This window comes from Macrosteles quadrilineatus, unplaced genomic scaffold (assembly GCF_028750875.1).
Source record: "Macrosteles quadrilineatus isolate MER2022 unplaced genomic scaffold, UCM_ALF_1.0 Scaffold_1__1_contigs__length_201487025, whole genome shotgun sequence".
NCBI classification, from domain to species: Eukaryota; Metazoa; Arthropoda; class Insecta; order Hemiptera; family Cicadellidae; genus Macrosteles; species Macrosteles quadrilineatus.
In genome coordinates this window covers 65943700-65963110 of record NW_026542594.1, presented here as the reverse complement: position 1 = coordinate 65963110, position 19411 = coordinate 65943700, and the positions used below count along the sequence as shown (strand labels likewise).

The following is a 19411-nucleotide window of genomic DNA, read 5'->3' as shown; positions in this document are numbered from 1 at the left end:
TGTTTACTGACTAAAATGCTTATATCTATACACCAATCGTTAGTTCTTCGTTAGTTCTCGATAGTTCTCCAATATTTACGTTAGTTCTCAAAAAATAAAAGTTACGAAGCATAAAAAGTGGGTACGCCAACTTCACAACTATAGAATTTCCAGCGGGCACTGTTTACTGACTATTAATGCCTGTATCTATATACCAATCGTTAGTTCTTCGTTAGTTCTCGATAGTTCTCCAATATTTACGTTAGTTCTCAAAAAATAAAAAAGTTACGAGGCATACAAAGAGGGTTCGCTAATTTCACAATTATACAATTTCCAGCGGGCACCTTTTTCTGACTATAAATGCCTATATCTATATACCAATCGTTAGGTCTTCGTTAGTTCTCGATAGTTCTGTAATATTTACGTTAGTTCTCAAAAAAATAAAAAAGTTACGAGGCGTACAAAGTGAGTACGCTGACTTCAAATTTATAAAATTTCCTGCGGGCACCGTTTTCTGACTAAAAACGCTTATATCTATTTACCAATTTTTAGTTCTTTGTTATGTCGTGTTAGTTCCCCAATATTATTACTAGTTCTTAAAAAATAAAAAGGCAATAAGGTCTTAAACGTGGTTATGCCAACCTCAAACCCAAATCATTCCTAGCGTGCACCCTTGTCTGACTAAAAGTGCCTATATCTTAATATTAATCGTAAGATGGGCTCACTCTTTTATTTTGTTAGTTCTAAAAAAATTAAATAAATATACGTATAGCCAATAATCAATAGATAAACTTATTTAATGCTTCTGATTTCCAGCGCGCACCTTCATTCAACGAAAAATGCTTACAGTATACTACTATACAACTAAATAAATATTGTCTCGACCCCGCCATACCCAATACGCCATGCTAGTAATGTGTTGTACACATTTATTCCATCCACTACTCCAGTCTCCACTTTGTTCAAGTCCGTATGACCTTCCAGTCTCGATCCGTGCAACTGTCACTCGTAACGTGTTACGTTTAATGATGTAATTTTATAATACTAATACCGAACACAAACAAATACAAACAATACAAACGATTAGTTTAATTAACCAAACAGAAGTTCTTTGATCGTACATATTTTATCTGCTTAATCCAATTCAAATAATCACTGCTTATAAATTACTTTATACCATTTTACTTAGCAGACTCTGGTTTTCATTTTGATGGATAGTTTATTTTGTTTCCATGATGGACTTTTTATAAAATGCACTTTTTCACACAACTAAGTAGGTATAAATATGATTTCATTGCTTATCTAAAACCAATTTTTGGAAGCGTTGTCTTTTTTGGATGTTCTAATTAACTGAACATATTCAACTGTTAATCATTTTGATAACGTAATCAAATTATCACTCCTAAAAAATAATCTAACCGAGTGACACCTGCAACTACTATTGCGGATATCACAGATAAGCGCTATCCTGGAACTGATAAGCAATCCTTTCTCTTCGAGAGAATCATAATGTGATAGTTATTCTAATGCCAGTGTTACTTTGATTTTCATTGTGTGAAGATGAATCAAATTACAATGCATGGAACTAAAAATTGGTATATAGATTTAAGCGTTTTTAGTCGGAAAACGGTGCCCGCTGGAAATTTTATAATTTTGAAGTCAGCGTACTCACTTTGTATGCCTCGTAACTTTTTTATTTTTTTTTTAAGCTAACGTAAATATTGGAGAACTATCGAGAACTAACAAAGAACTAACGATTGGTATATAGATGTAAGCATTTTTATTTAAAAAAAACTGTGCCCGCTGGAAATTCTATAATTGTGAAGTTGGCGTACCCACTTTTTATGCTTCGTAACTTTTTCTTTTTTTTGAGAACTAACGTAAATATTGGAGAACTATCGAGAACTATCGAGAACTAACGAAGAACTAACGATTGGTATATAAATATAAGCATTTTTATTTAGAAAACTGTGCCCGCTGGAAATTCTATAATTGTGAAGTTGGCGTACCCACTTTTTATGCTTCCTAACTTTTTCATTTTTTGAGAACTAACGCAAATATTGGAGAACTATCGAGAACTAACAATTGGCATATAGATATAAGCATTTATAGTCATAAAACGGTGCCCGCTGGATATTCTATAATTGTGAAGTTAGCGTACCCACTTTGTATGCCTCGTAGCTTTTTTATTTTTTGAGAACTAACGTAAATATTGGATAACTATCGAGAACTAACGAAGAACTAACGATTGGTCTATAGATATAAGCATTTATAGTCAGAAAACGGTGCCCGCTGGAAATTGTATAGTTGTGAAGTTAGCGTTCCCACTTTGTATGCCTCGTAACTTTTTTATTTTTTGAGAACTAACGTAAATATTGGAGAACTATCGAGAACTAACGATTGGTATATAGATATAGGCATTTATAGTAAAAAAAACTGTTCCCGCTGGAAATTGTACAATTGTGAAGTTAGCGTACCGGTACCCACTTTGTATGCCTCATAACTTTTTTATTTTTTGAGAACTAACGAAAAAATTGGAGAACTATCGAGAACTAACGACAAACTAACAATTGGTATATAGATATAGGTATTTATAGTAAAAAAACTGTGCCCGCTGGAAATTCTATAACTGTGAAGTTGGCGTACCCACTTTTTATGCTTCGTAACTTTTTTATTTTTTGAGAACTAACGTTAATTTTGGAGAACTATCGAGAACTAACGAAGAACTAACGATTGGTATATAGATATAGGCATTTATAGTAAAAAAACTGTTCCCGCTGGAAATTGTACAATTGTGAAGTTGTACCCACTTTGTATGCCTCATAACTTTTTTATTTTTTGAGAACTAACGAAAAAATTTGGGAACTATCGAGGACTAACGAAGAACTAACGATTGGTATATAGATGTAAACATTTCTCCTCAGAAAACGGCGCGTGCTAGAACCCGGAAGTGTGAAATTAGCGTACCCACTTATAATCGGCTATAACTTTTTTTTTTTTTAGAACTAACGAAAAAATTTGGGAACTATCGAGAACTAACGATGAACTAACGATTGGTATGATCAAAAGTGGATACGCTAATATGGGTACGCCAACTTCACGGACCTCCTAGCATGCACGGTAGAAAAGAAAGCACCTATAACAGTAGAACATAGAGCTAACCTAATTTCCGTTTCTTAAAACTAACAAAAACTATTTATGTCGTGATTAGTTTCGATAACTGGGTAATGGTACCCTAATCAGTCGCAAAATAGTTTGTAGTTGCAAAATAGTTAGTAATTAAACGTTGATTAGGCCACTTTTTTGGTAGAATATGTAAATTAATCGCACCTTAAGGAGGATTACCACCACATATACTTACACTAGGCAAATAATAGTGGTTTTTTAATCTTCATCAGAAACAAATTTAGGGTTAAGTTCTGTCAATGGGATGCCTTTACTTAAGACTAATTTTGTTTTAAACCTTCACAAAATGAGCTTAGACTTAGAAATAATAACTGGGTAGGGTAGGGATGCTAATTTAGCGGTTTTGACCAAGAACTAAGTTTATGTCAACACACCATTTTTTGCCTTTTCTTATTTGACGAAGACAATTTCCAATACTGTATTTCAATCGTGGAAGCCTTTTTATCAGCATTAACCAAAAAACCAAAGCTACCTTAATAAACCAATATTTATTCTCTAGCAGTTAAACCTCTGGAATCATTAAAATTCTTTAATGAAAATAACATCAACAAAAGCAAACAAAGACAAATAACAAACTGTTTTTGTTTTTTTTTACACAAAAGATATGTTGTACTGTGATATCGATCCTGACACATATATAATTTGATTCTGAGTTTGTTTAAATATTACAATAATTTCTTTTCCATTTGAGCTTTTTAGGGACTTATGTCCCTACAAGCCACTAGTTTAATTTGGGTCGCCGGATTTCTACCCCCGGATATTTACCCCCATGAAAAAACGCCTACGTCATTTTGACGTCACGAGGGGCGGGGCCTATACACGGTCAAAAAACAGCCCGCGACTGGAAATCTACCCCCGGACATCTACCCCTGGAAATCTACCCCCGGACATCTACCCCCCGTGGTCAGCTCTGTCACGTATCGGCCAATATTCATTGTTGTAATTGATTTTATTGACTGTTTTATGTAAATCAACGGCTCTTCGGTTAGTAATTGCCCTCTAATATCTAGTATTACGCATGTGATATGTCATTGTCTTGTTTAATATTATCATAGATAAAACATAGTCCCTTAGTAGATTTCCCATTCTTATGGAACAGCTGAAGCCAATTTTATTGTTAGTTCTGTCCAGTTTTCTGTAGATGTCGTGTTTTGTTTACAATTTGTTTCTTGTTATTTCAATAATTTAAAACCTCGTTTAACCAAATAAAACTATATAATCATAAACAACAACTTGTCCTCTAGTTATATAACCAAACAGTGGGACACAAATAATGAGAAACTAAACCTAAAATAATAGAAACAAATTGTAAACAAAACACGACATCTACAGAAAAAAGGACAGAACTAACAATAAAATTGGCTTCAGCTGTTCTATAAGGATGGGAAATCTACTAAGGGGCTATGTTTTATCTATGATATTATCTATCTTCCTAATGAAATAGGCTGTAACAGCCCTTTTTCACCCGAACTATTTCACCGATTTTTATGATCGAGGTGTAATTTTAAATCTTAAGATCTAGCGCAACGCAAAATGGTAATTAAAACGATATTTTGATAAAGGACTTCAAAAGTTTGACCCTTAAGCAAACCTTTAAAAGTTCCCTTCCCAGATATGTTTACATTATCGTCATATGGATAATTTTTCACTACTTTTAATGAAACAGCTGTTAATATTAAAATTGCATTTTAAACAACACTTAGAGAATTACTGAGTTTGTCAAAAAGAAGTATTTACAATGTAGTTTTCTGATTTAAAAATTTATTTTGTTCTGCATCATCTTATGTTCTGCAATACAGTATAACGTTCCATTACGAAATCATTGGAATATATTACATACGGTAACTATTAAAATTATTACTTATTGAATTATCTTATATCTATTGTACGGCTTGGTGTCTGCATTTTTGACCACTTTTGCCAATATTTTGTCATATCTAAGACAGATCATCATAGGTTCATAAGATTATTTTCATACATGTTTTCAATTATTGGAAAAGATTTCGATTGTGTAATACAATACAAAATAATACAAGTGCAGAAGGGCATGTTGCCCATATGAGCCGTGTAATATTTTTAAATTAATAGTGGTTTACAGCAACTGGATTAAATTTTTAATAATTTTTATGAAGAAATATATGCACGATTTAGATAGTCATTAATCTGCCAAATTGCAATTTATTGCAGACTTGTTAGAGATGTTACTTTGATGTATTCATTCAGCTTATTGAAAACACAATAGAGCATTTCAATGTTATTAAACTACCTACATACTACAAAAAAGGTTCAGGCCAGGGCTATTTTAATGCGCTTGGATTGAGATATTTATTAATATGGCTTATATTTTTCTTAGCCAACGAATTATTTATCTACAGAAGAAGTTCATTGTGCTCATATCCTGTCTACTAAGACACATAATATATCTTATGAGACGCCTTATAAACATTATTCCTAAAAATTACATCAGAAGTGCGTACTTTTCCTTTTTTGAATCTATCATTCGATACGGTTTAATACTGTGGGGAAACTGCTCAGGAATTCAGGACATTTTACTGCTCCAAAAGAAGGTGATTAGAATTATGGCTGGAGTACATTTTAGGGAACATTGCAAACCACTTTTTAGGCAGCTTCAGATTTTAACCGTCATAGACTTATATATTTTTGAAATCGCAGTTTATATATTAAAAAACTCTCATCTATTAAAATTCAAAGACAAAATTCATAATTATAATACCCGAAACAAAACTAAAGCAGTGATTCAATATTGTCGCTTAACTAAATCGTTGGATAGCCATGTGGTGATATCTTTAAAAATTTACAATATCTTTGAGCCTATGATTAGAAAATATTCAATAAATCAATTTAAAAACAAACTCTATAATTGGTTACTAGATAACCCATTTTATACATTAGATGACTTTTTAAAAATTGGTGAAATCAAATTTTAACATACCGGTAATGTAATCTTTGCACTTGTTTTATTTTATTTTATTATTATTATTTATGTTATTACTATTATCTTTTAATATTATTATATTGTATTTTACATGAGATTTTTAGAGGTATTTAAAATTTAGTTTCTTAAATGATTTACAAAATTTGTCTAACTTCTTTAATTGCTTGACAAAAAAAAAACTTGAACAAATTTTTGTATGTATTTAATTACTGTTGTTGGAATTTAACTATTCCTAATTAATATTATTTCATTTTTTTTTTTTCCCTTCATTTTAAGAAATTTACTAAACTCTCAAATGTTTTTATGTTTTATTAATAGATAGCGTAAAAGAAAAAAAAAGTTAAGTTAATTTATCATTTTAATTTTTACATCCTCTAGATACTTAATCCTATACTATTGTAGATGTGTAGTATGTATGTATATGACGTAGGCCTATACATAGGCTGATGTGTTGACTTTGTCAATGATTTGTAAAAATCCAAAAGACAAATAAATGATATGATTTGATGATGACATACATCCAACACATCCAAACACAATAACACATATGACGGACGGTATAAGAAATATGTTATTCATTGAATGATAAACCATATTTTGTAACTAACGCAATAGTCATTATTGTTTCTATACTTATTTATTACTCATTAAACAATGCTATGCGCTCACGTTTTTTTATAATTTCACTCTGTCACAGTTAAAAGAATTATCGTAAGCCTTTAAAGCAACCGTCGATTTTGACGGGTTTCACCTAGTAATTAATTAATTTATTGATCAACCAGTGGTAGGCTTTTTATCAACATTTAATTGCACTGTATTTTTACCTCTAGTAATCAGAAAATAACCTCCTTCAATGATATGTATTAAATTTCACGATCTGCGCTCATGCATGCGCCATTAGCTGTTACTGTGTGTGAAAGTTGGCCAAACATTTAAATCCCTGTCTAGAAATAAATCAAATGCTTAAGGTCCAAACTTTTGAAGCCCTTTATCGAAATATAGTTTTAATTACCATTTTGCGTTGCGCTAGATCTTAAGATTTAAAATTACACCTTGATCATAAAAATCGGTGAAATAGTTCGGGTGAAAAAGGGCTGTTACAGCCTATTTCATTAGGAAGATAGATAATATTAAACAAGACAATGACATATCACATGCGTAATACTAGATATTAGAGGGCAATTACTAACCGAAGAGCCGTTGATTGACATAAAACAGTCAATAAAATCAATTACAACAATGAATATTGGCCGATACGTGACAGAGCTGACCACAGGGGGTAGATGTCTGGGGGTAGATGTCCGGGGGTAGATGTCCGGGGGTAGATTTCCAGTCGCGGGCTGTTTCTTGACCGTGTATAGGCCCCGCCCCTCGTGACGTCAAAATGACGTAGGCATATTTTTATGGGGGTAAATATCCGGGGGTAAAAATCCGCTACCCCTTTAGTTCTATTTGTCTATGCTATGACCTATACTCTAATACAAGCTATGTCTGTTTGTGCGCTTGAAAAATTAGTTCAAATAGAGAGTTGGCAAACTGGCGAACCCAAATGGACATATCTGCACAAAATGGCGGTTAAAGCAAGACTTTCTAGTTTCTAGTATTTTTTTTTTTATAGAGGGAAGGATCAGGTGTGTCTACTAAGTGATGCCAACATTGAGATGACGGGGAAATTGTCTACTAACCAACCAGACTGGGAGTATTACGAACGGATCTCTGAATCCATCAATTGTACCAACATGTTCCAGTGTGCCAATGGAAAATGCATCCCTAAACAATCTGTAAGTACATGTAGTCTATAGCTATTATATGGCTGTAGTGTTGTACGGCTATAGTTATTATACTATCTGGGCGCTCCTCTGATACTAGAATGACATCTTGTTTGATAATTTTAAACAATTTATGACAGTCAGAATAATTGTAAGTTAAATTAAATATGTCATAGTGCCGTGAGATTGAAAAGTTTTAAAAAGTAACTAAAATCATCTCTATACATTTTCTACAATATATATGATCGATTGTATCTATGATTAGAAAATAGTGTAGAATGATGATTTTTATACTATTTTTTATTATCTGCTGTTAATGTTTAATCAAAGAGAAATTTTCAGAACTTAATTCTTTAAGGAATGATTTAATTTTGGCCAGTTGATATTCAAAAATGAAACCATAAGTACCCCTGGTGTAAAAGCATTTGTTTGTAAATGCACTCCATCTTCAAACAGGAAAGGATAAAATTATTAGGATGAATATTCTTCTCCGTAACGTCTTCTTGAAAGTTAAATTGTTGTTCTCACACATAAATATATAGACTTCATTTGATAAAAAACCTGACAGCTGCATGTACTTCTAAATTTATTTGCATTTATCAAATCCCACGATTACATCTCTATGATCTGTAAATAAATGAAAACTGGTGAACTATTTGCTTTTAATATATACTACCCTTCCAGACTTGCAATGGGAAAAATGACTGTGGTGATCGATCTGATGAAAGAAATTGTTCTGCAGCAAATCTAGGCTATGAAATACGCCTGGGTGGAAGTAATAAAAAGAATGAAGGCCGGATTGAAATAAAGAGTAAGTTTCTTAGCTGAATGATTAACATTCTTCAGTAAAAAGTAACATAGATTATCCACCATTGGAATGTTTATAAATTGCAAAATTTAATAACTAGTAATAAATTAAATGTATAGGATTGTTGTAAGCTATATTTTTATTATTCATTCATTGATTGACAACATTTTCTCCAATAGCGTTTTGACAGTTAAAGAGTTGAAAAAATTCCAAGACCACTGAAATAGATATTTTATAAGAGAGTCAAAAGTTAATTTTTTTGATGCACACTAAATTTTTATGAGTGAGGAAATCCAAACATACACACATACAGAATAGCTCAGTACATATAAAGCTATTATATTTCTTCTCTGATAGAAAGGTTTTTATTATCTATGAAGCTTTTTATAATCAACTTATCAGGAATGTTAGGCATATTTAGATGTATTATAGAAATACTAGCAGAGTACCCGTCCTTTGTACGGGGTTGGAATATAAGTATAAAATGCTTATTGCAGTTATACTCAAGCTTTGCGTTTGCAATAAGGGAGGACACAGTTTGATAAAATTTGCTTTTTTAAATTTACAGTATTCTATAGTATTACACATCTACCATAGCCATAATGTTCTACCACTTCACCTAAACAATAGAGAAAAATAAATTATCAACAATTCGCAAAATATCACAAATTATTCATGAAATGAAAAACATAAACATAACTGTAAACAATCCTACTTTGACAGTTCTCATTGCGAATCACGGTTTTTTGTTGCTGCTTAGTTCAAATTAGGTAGCTGTTTTCATAAATGCAAAAAATATAGTGCTGCACCCTGTTGGTGAATCTTATAACTTTTTAATGCTTTTCCATATCATAGAACCAACTTTTTTAGTTGAAACAGCTGACTAAATTCTTTAATTCCCTTTAAATATGAATACTCATAAGGTTAACATGGGGAATTTCAGAGCCACTGGGGCGGAGCCCGAAAGGATTTTTGAGATAAGAATGTGCCTATATGTTAATCGGGAATGTAAGCTATCATCATGCCAAATTTCAGCCCAATCCGTCCAGTGGTTTATGCGTGATTGAACTTCAAACACACAAACAAACAAACACACAAACTTTCACATTTATAATATTAGTAAGATACTATGATAATAACACAGAAACTCTAGCTCATATATTAATTACCGGTACTAGCTTTTGACTTTCTTCAAAAATTCTTCTCTCAAAACTTTCTGTACAGAGTAATGAAATAGTATGTACTAGTGTACATGTTGCTCGAATTCGAGCAATTGCAAAGTATTACAGAAGTTATTTCAAAACGAATAACAGTCATATTTACAATGAGTTTAAAAGAGTCAACTCAAAGATTACCGGCGTATAACTCAGGCCATGTTTATCTTAGTTATTGATAAACCTAAAGCAATCCGTCCGGTTTTCTCCTTCTTAAAATGCCTCGCTGTACAGGCAACACAGGTCATTGATAGAGGGCCAATTGACAACGAAAAGTCGTTTTGGGATTAGGGCGCATTTGTAACCATAATAGTTGAGATTGTCCAGGGTCAGGTGCTGACTGTGATGAGTTAAGTCTATTACGCGCCCCTGTTCTGTAGCTGCGGTCGTTATCACGATTACGCCTCCTGTCTATGTTTCGTTGTAGTCGCGTCGGAGGCATTTAAAAGAAAAAAACAACAAATAAACAAATTATTGCTACACAAAACAACGATAAATGCACAAATTTAAGTTACCATCATGCTAACACGATCCGTCATAGCGACACAAAACAACGATAAATACACAAATTTAAGATACAACCATACTAACACGATCCGTCTTGGAGGTTATGTTTACACAAACTCAAATAGTAAATAAATGTACCCAATGTGTTTAATTGAATTGAATAATAACAGCAATTAAATTATACAGCTGATCAAAATGTAAACAATTGTGTTTCTTCATGGGAACTTTCAAAGCCACTGGGGCAGAGCCCAGGGGACTTTTTCAAAAATGTAAGGCCAGTTTGCAAATCTACGCGACACGATCTTTCCAATGAGACGACAATGGATAAAATTGGTTAAGAAATGGCGGAGGAGTTCAACTGACAAAGTTTCATGTAGCGTATTAATTATATAGATAATACTATTCAGTTACTACAGTGTATTAATGCTACATTTGTAACAGCTCATATATTAAGATCAAGTCATTGTTTGTTTAGTCACAGCTTATGACAGTGTGAGGGAAGAAAGATGTAGTTGGCTGACATGGGGAAGGGGGAATGTGTTCTAGGAGATTGGGGCTATTCTTGTGTTGATCAGTTTAACATAGGAGATGCACATTATGTTTGAGGAAGGGAGAGTGCCTTGTGTAACATATAACAATGATATCACTGTGTTGTACAGTTCTAGGAGAGTGGGGCTATGTTTGTGTTGATCAGTTTGACATGAGAGATACTGAATATGTTTGAGGAAGGGAGAGTGCCTTGTGTAACATATAACAATGAAATCACTGTGTTGTACAGTTCTAGGAGAGTGCGGCTATGTTTGTGATGATCAGTTTGACATGAGGGATGCTCGATATGTTTGTGGAAGGGAGAGTGTCTTGTGTAACATATAACAATGACATCACTGTGTTGTACAGTTCTAGGAGAGCGCGGCTATGTTTGTGTTGATCAGTTCGACATGAGGGATGCTCGATATGTTTGTGGAAGGGAGAGTGTCTTGTGTAACATATAACAATGACATCACTGTGTTGTACAGTTCTAGGAGAGTGGGGCTATTTTTGCGATGATCAGTTTGACATGAGGGATGCTCGATATCTTTGTGGAAGGGAGAGTGTCTTGTGTAACATATAACAATGACATCACTGTGTTCTACAGTTCTAGGAGAGTGGGGCTATGTTTGTGATGATCAGTTTGACATGAGAGATGCTCAATATTTTTGTGGATGGGAGAGTGTCAATTGTAACATATAACAATGATATCACTGTGTTGTACAGTTCTAGGAGAGTGCGGCTATGTTTGTGTTGATCAGTTTGACATGAGGGATGCTCGATATCTTTGTGGAAGGGAGAGTGCCTTGTGTAACATATAACAATGACATCACTGTGTTGTACAGTTCTAGGAGAGTGGGGCTATGCTTGTGTTGACCAGTTTAACATAAGAGATGCTTAATATGTTTGTGGAAGGGAGAGTGTCAATTAATTGTAACATAGAACAATTATATCACTGTTTTGTACAGTTCTAGGAGAGTGGGGCTATGTTTGTGTTAATCAGTGTAACATGAGAGATGCTTAATATGTTTGAGGAAGGGAAACTGTCAATTGTAACATATAACAATAATATCACTGTGTTGTACAGTTCATGGAGAGTGGGGCTATGTTTGTGTTGATCAGTTTGACATGAGAGATTCTAATATGTCTGAGGAAGAGAGAGTGCCTTGTGTAACATGTAACAATGATAAATGTGTTTTACAGTTCTAGGAGAGTGGGGCTATGTTTGTGTTGATCGGTTTGACATAAGAGATTCGTAAAAAATATTAAAGACAGACAAGACTTTGACAAAAAAATGTGTGAACAGTAGACATCACAACATCAAAAGGAACTTATCGCCGGCCTCTGACTAAACTTGCAGTCCTTACCGTTGGAGGGGAAAAGATGTAATATGTTTCATATTGACACATGGATTTGTGTTCTTTAATATGTTTAATTTATGATTAAATCTAAGGCTTACCTTACGATCCAATTTATTCATAAATTCATAAATTGGATCGTAAGGTAAGCCTTAGATTTAATCATGTTCAATAACGATCCAGAGGCTATATCTCCAAATGAAAACAAGTTTAATTTATGCCTGCCTTCTTTCTTTATTTTAATTGAACTAACACATGTTTTATTATTATTATGATTTTGTAAGAATGTCCAATTTAAATACACATCTTTTTTGTCAAAGTCTTGTCTGTCTTTAATAGGAGCGAGTGGTTTAAGTGAATTAGAAGTTGGAAGCATGGTATGGATCACAGATCTACGTAGACATGGTAAAGTAGTGAGGAAATTGAACGAACCACGTTCCTACCTTGTGGACACTGACAAGAGAACCATTCGACGACACCGGAAGTTCTTAGTTCCTGCACCATACTACGGAGAAGATTGTATTCTTTCAAACTGTTCATCTACGGTCCTTAATTGTCCATCTAACTCACTCGATCGTCCACGCGCTGGCACAGTTATCCGTTACGGAAGTTCCATCAAGATACCGAGGCGGTACTGATCTTCATGAAGATGTAGACATCTTGAGGCGGGATGTTGTATTAAGTCTGTTCTTTTAGTCATATGATTTATTTGTGTTTAAATATCTTTTGTTGACAGATGATTTTTGTAAACAGGTTTTTGTAAACATTGGTTTAGTTTGGAAATAGAGTTTGTTGAAACAAGATGTGTGTTTAATGTTCTTGGATTAGAAATAGCTGCTGCTTTATGGTACAATGAGAACCTTAGTAAGTTAAGAGTTTTTGGCTGTGCAGCATATTTGCTGTTACCTAAGGAAATAATACCGAGTAAATTTGACAGCAAGTGCTTGAAGTGTTACTTTACTGGATATTGCCCTAATGGTCATCGACTGTGGTGTCCTGAAGAAGGAAAAATAATCACTGGAAGAAATGTTGTGTTTTATGAGGAAAAATATAACTTTGAGAGCACACCAATTGAAGACTGGATTCCCGATCATGTACATGAATCCAGATCAAGTAAAAAGGAAGACAAGAACAAAGAAGAACCCAGATCATTGTCTGATGAAAATCAAAGAATTTCTATACCAGATCTTGAAGAAGAGGAAGAAGAAATTGAAGATCATGTAAATGAAGAAGAAACAATAAGACACTCTACCAGAAAGAGGATTGCCAAGATACTTACAGGATTATGCAGTTCTTATTCTGAATGCTGAATCCTTTGTCGATGATGTACCGCAAAGTTACAAGGATATTGCAGCACGTGATGATAAGGATCATTGGTATCAAGCTGTAAAGGAAGAACTTAACTCTATAAAGGAAAACAAAACTTGGACTTACACTGAACTACCACCTGGAAGGAAAGCTATCTCCAGTAAATGGGTTTTCAAATTGAAGAAAGACATGGACGGAAATATTGAACGATACAAGGCAAGACTTGTTATCAAAGGATGTTCACAGAGAAAGGGTTTTGACTATGAAGAAACATATGCTCCAGTGGTTCGTCTTGCAACAGTTAGGGTGTTGCTGGCTGTAGCAAATGAACGTGGATTAATTCTTGAATAATTAGACGTCAACAATGCTTTTCTTCATGGGGAGCTGAAGGAGGAAATATATATGTCCATTCCTGAAGGAGTTGAAGGAAAACCTGGCTCCGTTTGCAATTTGCAAAAGGCACTATATGGCTTGAAACAGGCACCATTAGCATAGAATCAAGCTATTCATTCGTTTCTCATTTCTTGAGAAAGATGTTAGGATTTTTTGTTTGTTAATTGTGTCAAATGTAAAATTATTAAATTGAGGAGGGGTGTTGAGTGCAATTTAATATTTGCCACATGTCTGTTTTTAATGTTATACTTCATTGATGAATACCAGATGGTTAAATTGTTAAATGTGTTGTTATAAATAATAATAGTCTGATCCATGTCTTCTTTAGTTGGTTTAATTAAAAGTGTTGAGTTTAATAATTCAGTTTGCCCTTTTATTTTAATGAGCTAGGTATTTTAATTTAGTGTCCAGGGAAACCACATATATTTACACTGTAAATTTGTGGTAATTTGACTCTGCAGTTAGCTCGTTTGTGTCCAAGCTTTCCGCATCTGTGACAAGTGAAATTATACAAGTTGCCAGAAGTTCCTTGATTTCCTGAAAAATTTTCCTTTTTCCATTGATGAGACTGAAAGGCAGTAGGTGGTGATGTACAATCAAATCCAAATTTTTCAACGCCCCTCCTCTTTGTCTCCTCTTCCAGCAGTCTGACCTTCACAAAGCTTAGAGATAAGTCCTTCATTGATAGAGTCTCTATGGCCGTGACAACAACGTCATATTCTTTGGGCATGGTCAGTAGTAGGTGACAAACAATGTCAGATTCCTCGACAGTTGCTCCTGTAGAACGTAACTCTCTTATGACTTTGTCAAATTTCAGAAAGTGACGATTTAAAACGTCATTCTTCGCATCAAACTTCATTGTTAGTAACTGCTTCCTTAGTAGAAGTTGGCTAGCAATACCTTTCCTTTCAAATGTGTTGCAGAGAGATTGCCATAGTTCAAAAGCAGTTGCCTTGTCTTTTGCATATTCCAAATGGCTGTCGGCAATACGCTGTATAATCTGCGACTTGCACTTCCGATCTTGTTTCGCTAATTCCAACAACCTTGCTTCCTTCCTCTCTCGTTGTTCATCTGTGTCTTCTTCCAACTTCGGTAACATATTCAACTTTGGTAACATAAGATTTCTTTACGAAAGATAATAATTCTAATTCCTCCAGCAGAGTTTCAATTCTAAATGTCCAATTGCTGAAGTTGGTTCCATCAAACAATGGTATTCGATACTTTTCATGTTCAGTTGCCATATTAATTCAGTTTGATTAGCCAGGTAAAAAAAAATATTAACAAATTCCGTATTTAAACAGCCCTGGGCCCATAACCTGTAAATATGTGGTTTCCCTGGACACTAAATTAAAATACCTAGCTCATTAAAATAAAAGGGCAAACTGAATTATTAAACTCAACACTTTTAATTAAACCAACTAAAGAAGACATGGATCAGACTATTATTATTTATAACAACACATTTAACAATTTAACCATCTGGTATTCATCAATGAAGTATAACATTAAAAACAGACATGTGGCAAATATTAAATTGCACTCAACAGATTCTAATATGTCTGAGGAAGAGAGAGTGCCTTGTGTAACATGTAACAATGATAATATGTGTTTTACAGTTCTAGGAGAGTGGGGCCATGGTGGAAGGAAAAAACATAGGTGTGCTATTCCCACATATTTTGACATCACTCGGATTGCAAACAAAAGATCACCTGATTGTAACTGTCAAATTAGTATATATATGTATTGTTTTGATTTGGTTGTTATTGTTTTTATTATTATAAAAACAATAATTGATCAAAACAAATACATACTAATTTGACAGTTACAATCAGGTGATCTTTTGTTTGCAATCCGAGTGACGTCAGAATATGTGGGAATAGCACACCTATGTTTTTTCCTTCCACCATGGAGTGGGGCTATGTTTGTGTTGATCAGTTTGACATAAGATATTCTAATATGTTTGAGGAAGGGAGAGTGCCTTGTGTAACTTTTAACAATGATATATGTGTTTTACAGTTCTAGGAGAGTGGGGCTATGTTTGTGTTGATCAGTTTGACATAAGAGATTCTAATATGTTTGAGGAAGGGAGAGTGCCTTGTGTAACTTTTAACAATGATATATGTGTTTTACAGTTCTAGGAGAGTGGGGCTATGTTTGTGTTGATCAGTTTGACATAAGAGATTCTAATATGTTTGAGGAAGGGAGAGTGCCTTGTGTAACTTTTGACAATGATATATGTGTTTTACAGTTCTAGGAGAGTGGGGCTATGTTTGTGTTGATCAGTTGTGTAACTTTTAACAATGATATATGTGTTTTACAGTTCTAGGAGAGTGAGCTATGTTTGTGTTGATCAGTTTGACATAAGAGATTCTAATATGTTTGAGGAAGGGAGAGTGCCTTGTGTAACTTTTAACAATGATATATGTGTTTTACATTTCTAGGAGAGTGGGGCTATGTTTGTGTTGATCAGTTTGACATAAGAGATTCTAATATGTTTGAGGAAGGTAGAGTGTCTTGTGTAACATATAACAATGATATCACTGTGTTCTACAGTTCTAGGAGAGTGGGGCTATGTTTGTGATGATCAGTTTGACATGAGAGATGCTGAAGTTGTTTGTCGAGAGCTTGGCTTCGCCCTTGGAGCAGCAGAGATTCGCCCCCACTCTGCCTTCTTGCCTCTCAACTCTAGCAAGGTACTCTACCTGGTAGACGACCTACAATGCCGTGGCAATGAGACGAGCATCCGGGAGTGTGACTTTGGAGGCTGGGGCGTTCATGACTGTGGCACTGAGGAGGTCAGTTTAGTAGTCAGAATTCAAAATTCCTTTGCCTAGTAAAACTTATTTTTGATTGAAAAAGAACAAAGTTCAATTGGAGTAACAGGAAGTACTGTATGTGCTAATGTAAAATAATTTTGTATTTCTTTAAGTTTTTTTGTTTTATTAGTAACTTGCTATAAAGTTTAAAATTAAATCTATCAAACTGAAAAGACAACTCAACATAATTGCAGCATTTTATGTGTTATTTCATCTGTTTGTGTGAAAACATGAAACAATTAAACTTGCTCATTCAACTGACATATCTTTTGAAAATAATTTAGGTACTAGAGAGTGGCCTTTTTAATTTCACTATTCAGAGTCAAAAGTAATAATTGCAGATTTTGTAGTAGTTTCGGTATTTTTCAAAAATGTTGTAAAATAACAAAACTACTATACAGAATGAATAGCCTACAATGAGTAAGAAAGAATGAATACACTACCAACTTTCTAGACATTTAATGTCATACTAAAAATGCACAACACAATCAACATTGTGTTTTACACTTTTAATTACTCACATAACCTAACAAAAATTTACTTAAAGATTGTAAGGTATATTATTACAGCGAATATTAAAAATTGTCGACAGATCTATTTTTGGATTACACAGTTAGACTACACATTATTTGTTTACAAGTGGTGAGTGGTATTAGAACTGAACTTAATTAAGAATGTGTTGTAACTTTTAGTTTGCCATCAAATTCCTGGAACTCTATTTCAGGGGAGTTATTCGTGTTCCCATTCCGTCCTCAATGTATTCCTAATCCAAGTGAGTTTTGTTTTCCTTATAAAAATTATAAGAAAAGAGCAAAATTGATTTTGTGGTACAGGAGGATTAAAAAGTTTAAACTGCGGCAATATACTTGCTCATAATTCTCTAGATTTTGTGGTTTTCTTTATAAAAATACTTTATGGAAACTGTATAAAGGTAGTTGTTGCAGTATAAGTATTGCTGCAGGTGGTTGGGGTGGTGTGCAAGGTGCCAGGAAAGACTTGTGCTAAGAACTTCTGGCAGTGTGCAGGCAAGGGAGAGTGTATCCCGGCCCACTACATGTGTGACACAGTCCCTGACTGCGAAGATGGATCTGACGAAGAGCCTAACATGTGCAAGGTGAGGAAACGTCAACAATATCTACGAGAAATGGGCAGATTGAAAAATATCTAATCTCACTGACAAACTTATTTCTGGGGAAAATATTTTAGATATTTATATTTGTTAATAGTGTAGCTCTTTAAATCTTTGTGTTGAGGTGTAATTGCTTAATGAATACAACAAAGTGTGTCAATAATTTTGAAGTTTTATTAAAAACTACCACTTTTCCTTGTATTTATTGGCTCATCGTGAATATTCAAATTGATAAAAATTAATTAGTCTTGTCTTGATAATATCTTAAATTTTATTACACACTTGAAAAAAGTCTTCATTATACTGGTCTTAATCTTGAACATAAAAAATAATTGTATCATAACAACAATGTGGTAGACAGTAAACAATGGTTTGACAATTAGATTAGATTTTAGCCTGAATGTAGTGTTATGTTTGGATCTCCACAAGGTTACCTGAACTTCGATTATGTCAAAAGGCAATGTAGCTTTTAAGGAACAAATTTATATTATCAGCAGGTATCTCTCTTCCTATTCTGTCCTCTTTCATGATAGTACAGTACCACTTGTTGATTTTTTGAGGATATTTTCTCCTAAAATCAATACTTGACATCACAATCAAGAAGGATGTGTTAAATATAAAAATATTTATTTTTATATTTGTATGGTTATATGGTTATGACCATATAACCATACAAATATTTCATGAATTTAAAAATAAATAACCAAATAGATGTAACAATTATAGTTCTATAGTTGTATCACAATCACAAATAGCTAAGGCTGTGTTAACTGTTAATCTTACATTAAAACTTGACAGGGTTTTTTTTTATTTCACGATTCTAAATTAACCAATTTGACGGATTTTCATGATTTTTGTGTTGAAAGAAATATAATTTTGTAAGGAAGAAGAGAATGTTGAAGCCATAATTTAGAGTTTCAGTTTTTTGAAATTATTTAACAGAGCAATAATGCGATTCTTAAAGATTTTCATGTCAGTGATATGAATGAATATTTTGTAAAAATGGAATAATTTTATGATGTAGACAAAGATACAATTATAATTGACCAACTATAAGGTTTGAAAAAAAAACTGTTAGAAGTAGATGAAGAAAGAGAAAAAATTATAGTAACGGATACTTGTATTGAATTTTTTTTTCCAAAGTCCATTGATTTGTTATGTAAATATTTTCATGTCCTGGTTTTTGTCAAAAACAGTAAATATGTCATCAACGTATCTAATCCAAATTCTGGGAAAATATGGTAATGATTGTTTTGCCAAGATCTCGAAATGGCCAGCTTTAACTCCAGGCCGCGGCCTTTGAAGTGGCAACATCGCAAGTAGGGTTGTAACAGCTGTTTTGTTTGGAGGTGGCTAATGGTATTTGTGTATTTTTTTAAGAATACAAAAGCTTGGTTAATGGGCAATGAAAATATTGACTCCAATTAAATGTACAAAAATAGTTTTTCAATTTAAACATT

At 33.6% G+C, this 19411-nt stretch overlaps 1 protein-coding gene across 1 annotated transcript in view; it reads left to right on the top strand.

The window, feature by feature from the left end:
- LOC128983440 (uncharacterized) overlaps window positions 1-19411 on the top strand; it is a 104741-nt gene that overhangs the window by 56175 nt on the left and 29155 nt on the right. The window contains exons 13-16 of the mRNA XM_054402733.1: window positions 7740-7902; window positions 8575-8701; window positions 16560-16801; window positions 17784-17936. Of these exons, the coding sequence (XP_054258708.1) occupies window positions 7740-7902; window positions 8575-8701; window positions 16560-16801; window positions 17784-17936 (685 nt within the window). The remainder of the gene's footprint in view (window positions 1-7739; window positions 7903-8574; window positions 8702-16559; window positions 16802-17783; window positions 17937-19411) is intronic.